The sequence below is a fragment of the Gracilinanus agilis genome, chromosome 4, assembly GCF_016433145.1.
Source record: "Gracilinanus agilis isolate LMUSP501 chromosome 4, AgileGrace, whole genome shotgun sequence".
Taxonomy (NCBI): Eukaryota; Metazoa; Chordata; class Mammalia; order Didelphimorphia; family Didelphidae; genus Gracilinanus; species Gracilinanus agilis.
The window spans coordinates 189,215,522-189,227,355 of NC_058133.1; the positions used below are offsets into that span (position 1 = coordinate 189,215,522).

General features: G+C 43.9%; 1 protein-coding gene across 1 annotated transcript; it reads right to left on the reverse strand.

Moving 5' to 3' along the window:
* Positions 1-743: 743 nt before the first annotated feature.
* On the reverse strand, positions 744-6,453 carry LOC123244172 (tubulin gamma-1 chain-like). Its single transcript, XM_044672493.1, has 11 exons — positions 6,405-6,453; positions 5,904-6,016; positions 5,478-5,645; positions 5,025-5,093; positions 4,656-4,735; positions 4,180-4,306; positions 3,469-3,555; positions 2,975-3,124; positions 1,804-1,956; positions 1,493-1,654; positions 744-1,201 (listed from the first exon to the last, which is right to left on the reverse strand). Exons 1-11 carry the CDS (start codon positions 6,451-6,453, stop codon positions 1,004-1,006), a joined length of 1,356 nt encoding a protein of 451 aa, XP_044528428.1. The 3' UTR covers positions 744-1,003.
* Positions 6,454-11,834: the final 5,381 nt, after the last annotated feature.

The following is an 11,834-nucleotide window of genomic DNA, read 5'->3' on the forward strand; positions in this document are numbered from 1 at the left end:
TAGGTTGGATTAAATGGCTAGTAATCTGCTTTCTATTTCTAAAAAACAAACAAACAAACAAACAAACAAAACTCCAGGAGAGCAGCTGGGTAGCTCAGTGGATTGAGAGCCAGGCCTAGAGATGGGAGGTCCTGGGTTCAAATCTGTCCTCAGATACTTCCTAGCTATGTGACCCTGGGCAAGTCACTTGACTCCCATTGCCTAACCTTTACCGATCTTCTGCCTTAGAACCAATACACAGTATTGATTCTAAGATGAAAGGTAAGGGTTTAAAAAAAAATTCTGGGTTCTGTCAAGGCTAGTTCTGTTGCATATGAGGAAACTGTGACTTAGAATGGTAAAGAACTTGCCCAACTTCATGGTTTAGATTCAAATTATTGTTCAGTGTTTTTTTTAGTCATGTCTGATTCTGTGACCCCATTTGGGCTTTTCTTGGCAAAGATACTGGAGTGTTTTGTCATTTCTTCTCCAGCTCATTTGACAGATGAGGAAACTGAGGCAAACAGGGTTAAATGACTTGCCCAGGATCACACAGCCAATAAGTGTATGAGGCTGAATTTGAACTCAGGAACTTCAGTCTTCCTGACTTTAGGCCTGGCACTCTATCCACTGGGATAGTCACCTAGCTGCCCCTGCATTTAAATTACTTTTAGATTCAAATAGGGACCTTTTAAATATAAACCCAGTGCTTATCCATGACTGATAAGACAGGACCTAAAGACCCCTGCCCCCCTGCCTGCAAAGCCCATAGATGGACAACTCATGGTTTTTATTCAGTGTTTTATTGGAGATGGTCAACACAGAAGACTACATAATTGCACTGTTAGGTTTTTCCTGTATGTCCTTAAAGGGGAAGGGTGTGGTGAATGGAAGAAGCAGGGCTGATGAATCCATGCTGGAGACCAAGGTGTCTGAAGGGATCAAAGGGAGACTAGATCACAATGGCACCTTACACTAAAATTTGTGAAATGCAGGGACCACAGTCCTTGGAGCAGTTAGGAGGTCACTGTTCCTGGGTACCCCAGGAGATGTAGTCAGGCCTGGTGGCAGCGTGATACTCATCGATGAGCTGCTGCACAATCTCTCTCGATGTGTCCAGCTCATCAAAGTTGTCCTTGAAGATGTCCTCCTTGCGAAACTGTTCCAGGAAGGCCTCTCGCTTCCGTAGTTTATCATACTGGTGGCATGTACTCTCAAACAGCTGGAATGGGCACAGTAGAAGAAGGGGTGCAGAGAAATAAGTGGAGAATATGGCCTTGGTCTGAGAGGTTGGTGAGGGTGGGTTTCAAGTTATCTTCTCTCAGGACAGCTAGGTGGCTCAGTGAACAGAGTACCAAATTTAGAATTGGAAGTTTAGGAAGCAATACCAGGCACATTTGGGACAGGGAGGGAGGAGGTGACAAAAGGAAGAAGGGTGAGAAAGGCAGCTTGAAACAGACTCATGGGAGAAAACATGAGCATGGGCAGAGGGAGAGGGCTAGGGCAAACTCACAGAGGAGATGCTGGTGTGGTTGGCCATCATGAGTCCACTGACTCGATGGGCAGATGGCAGATAGGGCGACTTCCGAGATAGTGCCACCTGGATGCTTGCTGGACCCCATGGGATAAAGTTGGCTAACTTTCGTTCCCGGATTCTTTGCAGGCTTTTGTGGACCTTAGGCACAAATGGGGAAGAATCAAGGTATGAGGGAGGTACCCTCCATTGCACGTCTCAGCCCCTGAATATCCTGAAGGTCCCAAGATTCTTCCTTAACTCTAAGAAGTATCATGTGCAGGGAAGGTTGGGGGCGGGGAATTACACACCTGGGTGGGGTCTACCTCTCCCTGAATAATGTTGAGGATGGCAATATAGCAATGGTTGGTCTGGCGATCCCGGCCTGTGGACACCATCACGTTCTTGGGCTGCAGCAGCCGACGCATCACGTCCAGCACCGTTGTCTTTCTCACACTGGCCACCTAAAGGAGGAGGATATAAGGATCCATTCCAGGAGTATAGGAAGAGGCACGGGGCTGGCCAGGAAGAGTCCAATGAAACCTTTACAAAGCCATATATACTAGAATGTCCCTTACCCCAGGTGCAGCCCAAAATATCTATCTAGTAGTGGGAGGCTGAGACTTTTAGCCTAAGAATGTGGGCTTAATCAGAATCCAGTCATCTCCAATTTGTCCCTTGGCTCAATATGAGTGGATAATAGTCAGAGGCAGCAAGCATAGGACCTGGAGTCAGGAAGACCCAAGTTCGAATTCAGCCTTGGACCCTTACTAGCTTTGTGGGCTTTAACCTCTCTCTAAGCATCAGTTTTCTCAATTATAAATTGGGGAAAATCACAGTACTTACCTCCCATAGTTGTTGTGAGAATCAAATGAGATATTTATATAGCATTTAGCACAGGTTCTTACTAGTGCTGATTTCTTTCTCAATCATACTGTAGGATCATAGATTTATGCCTAGAACTTTTACTTTACAGATGAGAAAACTGGGGTGCGTGATGGTTAAAAGACTTGCCCTATATCACACAGATACTAACAGAGGCAGGATTTGACCTTAAGTGCTCTCTCTTCTGTACCTGGTGCATCCAGGGGTGAGCCACGTACAGGCGTTATACTACCTACAATTGGTGTTGTAGGCTACAGGGGCCAGGCAAAGGGCAGAGATTCAGTTTTCATCAGCCCAAAGTCTGGGACTCAAATACTAGAAGGGAAAGACAAACTGTCCAGTACAGCCCTTCTGCCTGCCAGGGAGGAAAAAGGTGGAGGGGATGGGAAGAGGGAGAGTTGCACACTTTGTTCCAGGCTTTGAGCCCACAGCCCCTGGGGTCTGCTCCCAGAAGCAGGGTCATGGCACACGACAGGGAAGGGAGCAGCAGTGGTCAGGCCCACTCAGTCTCTGCCTACTGGGCACAGATCCTGACATACTTCAGGGAGGATGGGATTTCGAGTGGAGGGGGAGTCAAGAGGGAAGGCAGCTGCTTACAGATTGGTCAGTGGTGAGGGGGGTGTAGCCAGTCATGAGGAAGTGGAGTCTGGGTGTGGGGATGAGGGAGGCGATGAGGCCGATGAGATCATTATTCATGTAGCCAGGGTAGCGCAGGGTGGTGGTGCTGGCTGACATGATGGTGGACACCTGTGGCCGTAGAAAGGAAGGAAGGAAAGACTGATTAAGCTCTCGCTATGTGCCAAACACTCTGCCAAGTGTAGGAGAAGAGTTAGAACACAAATCCAAGCAAAAAGAAAGCCAGTCCCTGCCTTCAAGGAGCTTACATTCTAACGGGTGAAGATAGCATACAAAAGGGAGCTGAAGGGGAGTGGTTCATAATTTTGAAGTCTGGAAGGTCAGCAGCAGAGCTAGCAGAGGGATGGAGAGTTGCAGCATTGGCTACAGGCCACGAAATACCTTAAAATGAACCCTCTGCATGAAGTAATTGATACTAAGCAGATCTATGTGGGTGGGTAGAGGAGAGGGCTCACCAGCTGGTTGATTTGAGAGAAGGATGGGTTCTGGATGTGCAGTCGGTCTGTAGCAATTCGATTCAGGGCAGTGTTGTCCAGTACCACCTGAGAGATCAGAGGAAAGTCAGCCCTGCTTGGGGAATGAGCGAAAACTCCCCAGATTGCCAGAAAGCAGGTTGATCTCTTCCATGGTGGTGACAGGGAAGACTTGGTCAATAACTATGCTGTTGTTCAGTCATTTTTGAGTTGTGCCCCACTCTTAGTAACCTTATTTGGGATTTTCTTGGCAAATACTAGAGTGGTTTGCCATTTCCTTCTCCAGGTCATTTGACAGATGAGAAAATTGAGGCAAACAGGACTAAATGACTTGCCCAGAGTCTCATAGCTTGTAGGGGTCTGAAGCTGAATTTGAATTCAGGAAGATCAATCTTCCTGACTCTGGGCCCAATGCTTCCTCCCCTTCATCACCTTACTTGTATATATCCCTTATGATAGATAGTATTATGCCTCCCACATGAGATTTCAAGATCTGTATGGGCAAGAGGGAGTTGAATCTTTTACTTCTGCCCCATTCTGCTCCCAGCATCCCTAAGACTCTAAACACCCATTGAGTGCTCAACAAATACTTTTTGATTCTGCGCCTGCTGAGGAGAGGGCACAGCTAGCTGTGGATAGGATAAATGGATTTTATATAGGCAAGGGAGGTGACTTCTCTCCCCAAGGGCTCACCACACAATCTGCATTCTGTGTCAGTCTCTTGAGGGTGAGCAGTGAGTTATAAGGCTGCACAACCACATCACTCATCTCATCCTGGTTGGGAAATACTGAGTATGTCTGCACCAGCTTCTTGGGGTATCTGGAAGGTAATGGTAAGGAGAAAAGTTAATAAAGATGACCATCTACATTCCTTGATTGTTTTGGAGGGCAGTGGTAAAGAAAGAGCATGAAGAAGTATCCAGAAACCCAGGAAAAGGGGAGAAGTCAGAAATCACTCACCTCTCCTAGAGATCCTGCTTCCTGGGGTACAACCTAATCATCATTGCTAACCTCAACTCCCCTACCAGGAAGGGAGAGAGCTAGTCCTTCATTCCAAAATAGAGCCACACATTGTCAGGCTGCCATGGTCACTTAGTGAACCGGGGGTTTGGTTATCTCTCCACCCAGCCTCACAGAAAAGGATGAGATGAACCCTTACACAAACTCACCTGTCATTCAGTCGTTCTAGGAGGTAGGATCCCAAGCCAGAGCCAGTCCCACCAGCAATGGAGTGACACAGTACAAAACCCTGGATGGAGAGGGAGTAGAGAGCTGATCATCTTCTGTGTGAGAAATGGCCCTTTCCAAATCTTCTTGGCCTCATGCCCCAAAACAACAGTGTTTCTAGGTCTCAGGACACTGGGAACATGGTCCTATTTTCACCCCTACCCAACAAGGTGGGAAAGTTTTGGAGACTTAAGAAAGTCTCTGTGAATCTTAAGAAAGACCCTGCAAGTCCAGGCTGATACCATTGGGTGTTTGAATATCCCTCCTAGCCATATCATGTTGCTAGGCCTCTACCAAGTTGGGGCCCTTACCTCTAGGCTGTCACTGCCATCTGCCTCCCGGTCTATGATATCAAAGATGTCCTCATGAATCTTCTCCCCCTGTAGGGACATGGGGAGGGACAGAGAGTATCCATCTTCAGTTTCTCCTCACAATACACAGGGTTCTTCCTTTAAACACAGTTGACTTCTCCAAAGTCCTCTTTCAATAAAAGCCTGAGCTGTCGACCCCAAGTGGGAGATATTTACTGCAGAAAACTCCAATTTAGTTCTTGACCCACTCATATAGTGCTTCTAATAGTTTCCTGTAGGTCTAGCCAAATCCTCAGGTGGCTTCTATGCCCATCTGAGAAGTAATGTGTAGGTCCCTCACCTACCCAAATAGAGAAATGCTATTGGGGACACCCAGCCTTAAGGGGTGGGTATCAATTATCTCCAGAAGAGATGGCCATGTATAACTCTTCTATGTGATCTTCCATCAGGTACCTGTGAGAAACCACTGGCCCAGTTGTTACCAGCCCCTCCACCATGTTCAGACAGATAGATATTTTCAGGATTGTAGAGTTTGGCGTAGGGAGAGTTGAGAATGGAATGGATCACTCGGGGCTCCAAGTCCAGCAGCACAGCCCTTGGGATGTAGTGCTCATCATCTGCCTGTCAGGAAAAAAAAAAAAAAAGAAAAAAGAAAACAAGAGACTCCTGTCATCCAGTACCTACCTAATCTCTATCCATTCACCCTTACAGTTCTGGCCTTTTTTTTCCCTTTCTGTTCCATGCTATCCACTGTGGACCTTTTGTCCACCAGAAAGGCAGGCATTTTGCTTCCCTCTGGCCAGATCCTGACCTTCTTCTCTAATGCCCCCATGCCCTCTAGATGCCCAATTCTTTGTCCCAGTGTACTTAGGGGGGCACCTGGTAGAAAAAGACATCCTTTCGGTCAGTGCCTTCAGTAGCAAATTCCTCCACGATGCCCTCCGGGCTGATGCCATGCTCAGCGCAGAGCTGTTTCCAGAATTCGAACCCAACTGTGGGCATGACAGAATACCAATATCCCCTAAATGGACCAATCTCCCCCTTGGGCTGTGACATATGACCCTTGTGTCCTGATGGGACCAATCACCACCCAACTCCTCCCCACATCCCCCATCAGGGCTGAGAGATGGGATGCTGGGTCACAGCCTTGGGCTGGTGAACAGGACATTTGGGTCCTGATGGGACAAGGCACCCAGGTGCAGGAGGAATGGTACCCCCAAGGGGGTCGGACTTGGGATTCTTGGATCGGGGTAGGGGGCAGATGAGAGCGCGACCACTGATGGATGTAGGCAGCTCCCTACGACTTAGGAAGGACCGGGCCGATTTCTGAGCGGGCCGGGGGAGAAAATTAGCTGGATGGCCGAGGGACCTAGCTCTCACTCTGGTTGCCGCACTGGCCCAGTTGCAGGGTGATGATCTCCCGTGGCATCACTGCGCTTCGGGTCCGCCGCAGCCACCGCCCACGGGGCTGCCGGCCAGCTGCTCGCAGGGCGCATGCACTGAATCTAGCAGCTCTGACTGTGTTGTATTCAAAGCCGACTGACTGGCTGGAAGAGTTCGGGAGGCAGAAGGGTAGACGCTGGATAGCTCACTGCGCATGTGTCTGTCTCTTTTCTCCCTTCCCCTCCTCCCCTCCCCACCATTCTTTCCCTTTCCTGTCTATGGTATATTTGGACCTCACCATAATTATCTCCTGGAGAAGCCAGGATCTACGCAGGCGCAGTGAGGAGACCGTGGCCCTCAAGTCCAGCGCCTGCGCAATCTCGATGGTTGGAGAGCCGGGCAAGGGGCCGAGACTGAAGAGGATTCAGTTGCTGAGTTTTAGGGCATGTGGCCGGTTAGGTGTAGACTGAAGGGCGGAGGCAGATGACGGGGATGGTTTGGGGGTGGGAATGATACCAGGCCTCGGTGCTTTTCTTGGGTCAGCTTCAGAAATAATAGTTTTATCAATGAAAATAATACTATAGAGATCGCATTCATCAAAGAGTTAATAGAGGATTTTAATTAAAGGAGTATTTGAACTCATGTCCCTAGAATTTGTCAAGATGGATCAACTTCGGAAAAAGAAACGGTTATCAATGAACTGATACTAATAGAAAACGAATTGTTATGAACCAAATAGGGACAGAGGCAGGATTTAAACCGAGATCTTCAGCTCTGTCAAATGAATCAACTATGAAACATTATTTTATCAATGGAAATGGCACTATAGGAGGTCTTTAAATTTGCCCTTATCTGCTTTGTCTCTGTGCCCAAAGAACCAGAGGACCTTCCCATCTTAACTTAGAAGCTGAAAACTCGAATATGTATTGTCACACCTCTGATTCCCAGAACCTTCCCCCACTATAATGTGAGCTCCTCGAGGACAGAAGGACCCTCTCTTCCCTTTCTATTTGTGTTTCTAGAACTTACTGTTGAGCTTGGCATATCATAAGTCCTTAACAAATGCTTTTTTTCTTTCTGACACTCAACTTCATTTCTTTTTTTCACTCCTCTCCATCGTCTTTCTCCCATAATAAAACTCATATTTGTATAGCACTTTTCAATTCCCAGAGAGCCCTGTGAGGTAAGCAATGCATGTATTATCTACATTTTACCAGTGATGAGACTATGAGATTAAGTAATTGCCCCTTACATCCTTTCCTTATCTACCAGTTCTTAAGATCATAACTATATCTCTTTGGAGGTTTTCCTCTCTTCTTCCTCCTCAGAGATGCAGCTAGGTGAGAAGTGGTATCTTCCAAAGCAAGGAGTTTAGAGAGAGCACTTCAGCAAAATAGCCACAACTGAACTTTGGAACTAGTTAGCATGAATAGTTAATACAGGAAACTTTTGAATAGAAGGCTGGGATTAGACCATCCCCTTTAATGCTTTTTGGAGCTTCTATATTAACCTGTTTTGGTTTCAGAATCTCATAGCTGATCTGCAGAGAGGGTGTCAAAGGATTGGAGTTAGAAGGTTCTTAAAGGTCATGTAGTACAACACCTTCATTTTTTTAGACATGGAATTGAGTCCAAGAGAGGTTAAATTAGTTAATAAACATTTATTCAACACCTACTATGTACTTGATAGCATATGGTCCTCTGTGTACTAGAGCTAAGGGCTGAGACTACAAAGAAAAGTAAAAGTCAGTTCCCTACTCTCAAGGAGTTTACTGTCTAATGGGAGGAGACATGCAAACAACCATGTAAAATAATTCCTATATATAACAAATTGGAAATCCTCAACAGAGGGAAGGCTTTAGAATTAAGGGAAAGTAGGAAAGACTTCCTTTAGAAGAGATGATTTCAAGGAAGCCAAGGAGGCAGAGGTGAGGAGGGAGGAAGAGAAGGCATTCCAGGCAAAGAAGAGTCAGTAAAAATGCCTAGAGTTAGGGTTAGAAAAGCTCTGAACTGGTACGATCATTAAAATTATCAAGCTCTTAAAAGTTTTTTCTTTAATATTATAAACTTGACATGTGTCAACAAAAACCATCATTTCTGAATGCCAAGAACAAAACATTCTTATATAGAAAATTGAGCCTTTTATGTACAGTTTGTTTTTCAAGCATATAATAAATTCAGCAGTATAATTCCAAAACTGTCCTGCTCGTTTTTATCTCTTTCTGTACTTCCTTATGTGCTTTTTTAAAAAGTATTTTTAGGGGGCAGCTGGGTAGCTCAGTGGATTGAGAGTCAAGCCTAGAGACCTAGGGAGGTCCTAGGTTCAAATCTGGCCTCAGACACTTCCCAGCTGGGCAAGTCACTTGACCCCCATTGCCCACCCTTACCACTCTTCCACCTAGGAGCCAATACACAGAAGTTAAGGGTTTAAAAAAATGTAAAAAAAAAAAAAAGTATTTTTTCACTATTTCTCATGATCTATTCTCTCTTTTATTGGAATCACTATCTCCCCCCACCTCAAAAGTTCTCTGTTGTAGCAAGAAAGTATGATCAAATAACACAAAACTAGACACTATCTGAAGATAGGCATCTTATTCTGAACATCTAGTCCAGTACTTCTCTGTCACAAGAAGAGAAACATTAATTTTTGGTCTTTTAGAGTTGCGATTGTTCATTGCATTAATCAGAGTTCTCAAGTCTTTCAAAGTTGATTCCCTTTATAGTGTTGAAGTCATATAATAACTACTATTTCTCTCCTCAGAGTTCTGAGAGAACATCTGAGGGGATATCTTTCTAGTTATTCTCTTGGTTCTGCTCTCTCCTCTGTCAGACCCTTTAAGTCTTCCCAGATTTGTCTGAGTTCATCTCATTAGTTATTTCTCACATCATAATATTTCATTACATTCATATATCATAATTTAACTATACCCCAGCATCAAGCCCCACCCTATCTATTTTGTTTCTAGGTCTTTGATATATAAAAAAATACTTGCTATGGATATATATATATATATATGGGACCTTTCCTTCCTAGGGTATAAAGAATTTAGTAACTTTTTGGGTGTTGTTCCAAATTGCTTTCCAGAGTAGCTGAACTAACATATAGTCTGAACAACAGAGCTTTGGTGTTCCTATGCTCCCGAATCCTTTGAACGATTGTCTTTTTCCTTTCTGTCATCTTTGCCTATCTAATAAAAGTGAACCGGAACCTCAGAACTCTTTTGCTTTGCTTATCTTCTATTATTAGTGACTAGAACATTTTTTCATATGGTTGTTGATAGCTTGCCTTTCTCTTATTGAAAACTGCATGTTCATATATTTTGACCATTTTATCTATTGGGAGATGGCTCTTATTCATATATATATATATATATATATATATACACACATATATATGTGCATTTATTAAGCCCCAAATATATGCAAGAAAGGTGTTGTACTGGGTGCTGGGGATACAAAAATGATCTGAGACATTGCCAACCCAAGGGATGATTATGTAATTTGAGCTTTAGTATGAGTAGATAAAACCTCATTATTTTCCCTTTGAAATACATAAAAGAGTGGCTTAAAGGAGGTACCAGAAAAATCTATATGATCTCTTCTCATGTATGTTATAGAAGTCATTCTTGTTCAGGTATAGGTTGGATTAGATGACTTCTAAGATACTTTCCAACACGAAATATTATATTTTCCCTCCCAGAATACTCTGATTTCACTTTGGACTTTAATGCCATTCTTGAATAATATATATTTATATAGCATGTAAAAAAAACCTTATCTTCCATCTTAGAATCAATACTGTGAATTGGTTTCCAAGGCAGAGTGGTAAGAGCTAGGCAATGAGAAGTAAGTGACTTGCCCAGGGTCACACAGCTAGAAAGCATCTGAGACCAGATCTGAATCCAGGGCCTCCTGTCCCTAGGTTGACTGACTATCCACTGAGCCACCTAGCTGCCCCCTTTTAAATTAAAAAAGCGCTTTCCCGACTCCAGCCCTGTGAAGTAAGAAATGTATGTATTATCTTTATTTTACTGATAGTGAGACTGAGAGGTTAATTGGCTGCTCCTTACATCTTCTTCTTATCTTCCTATCCTTATGATCATAAATGTTCTAGGACAAATAGCAATAATTTTAGTCACAGTTTTAGTCACAGCAACCTCCCTCCCTCCCCCCCTCCCCCACAAAAAACAACAACATGGTATCTATTCTTCTAACCCAATAAGCATTTATTTATTGCCTACCATAAGTAAGATACTGGGAATAACAAAGAAGATGAAAAAGGGTCTTTATCCTCAAGGATTTTACATTCTACTTGGAAAGGTGAGGAGATAGAGCATATAAACAGGGGTGTGTGTGTGTGTGTGTGTGTGTGTGTGTGTGTGTGTTTGTAAAGTTTGAGTAGAAAGAGAGAATACTAACAAGTAGGAACAGTAAAGGCAAACCATATGAAGTGGGCTTCTTGAGTTATTCTAGGCACTTCACAGCACTCTCATAATCTGCCTTCATGGCCATTGGAACAAATTATTCTCATCTACCCATTCTAGTGGGGAAGTCATCACATGCCTGGGATGGAGGCCCTCCTAACTCACCTAGTTGAACCTTGAAGCAAACTAAGGATTCTAAGAAACAATAACAAGTGAAGAAGTTCATTCCTGTCACAAGGCATAGCCTTTATAAAAATATGGAGGTGGAAGATAAAATATCAAGTTTGGGGGCCAATAAATAGGCCGTTTTTATTGGAATAGAGGATGAGTGAAGAAGGGTTATACTCAGAGAACTTAGAAAAGGTAAATTGGAGGAGCAACTGACTAAGTGACCTGGGCAAGTCACTTAACTCTGATTGTCTAGTCCTGGTCACCCTTCTGTCTTAGAGTTGTTACTAAAACAGAAAAGTAAGGGTTTAATAAAAGAAAAAAAAGAAAGGTAAATTGGTGGTACCTTGTAAAGCCAGGTTGGTGGGACACAGTGGATCTAGGGCTAGGCATAGAATCAGAAAAGTCTGAGTTCTTAAAGGCTGCATTCCAATCCTGACTCAGACATATTTTAGGTATATGACCTTGGATAGGTCACCCTGCCTCTTTGGACCTTAGTTTCCTCATATGTTAAATAGGGATAATAAATTGCACCTACCTGAAAGGGTTATCCTCATAGGATCAAATGAAATGAGATGAATGAATAATGCATTTATTAAACACTTACTATGTGCAAAGCTTTTATATATATATAACTTTGAAAACTTTAGAGTGCTACCTAAATGCTTGTTATTATATTAGATAATAGGGTAGTCATTGAAGGTATTAAGTCATTGACTAGCAGGAGGAATGTGGTCAAATTTGTATGGAAGGGGGTATGTGGGTAGCTCAGTAGATAGAACATCAGGCCTGGAGTTGGGAGGACCTGAATTCAAATCTGATCGCAGACACTTCCT

Bases quoted from the DNA above. Each gene is read 5' to 3' on its own strand.
- LOC123244172 (XM_044672493.1), bottom strand. From the start codon at position 6,453: ATGCCACGGGAGATCATCACCCTGCAACTGGGCCAGTGCGGCAACCAG. The intron at 3,556-4,179 runs GTGAGCCCTTGG...CTGATCTCTCAG, and splicing joins CACAGAATGCAGATTGTGTG to GTGGTACTGGACAACACTGC. The intron at 3,125-3,468 runs GTGAGCCCTCTC...CTACGGCCACAG, and splicing joins TCTCTCAAATCAACCAGCTG to GTGTCCACCATCATGTCAGC.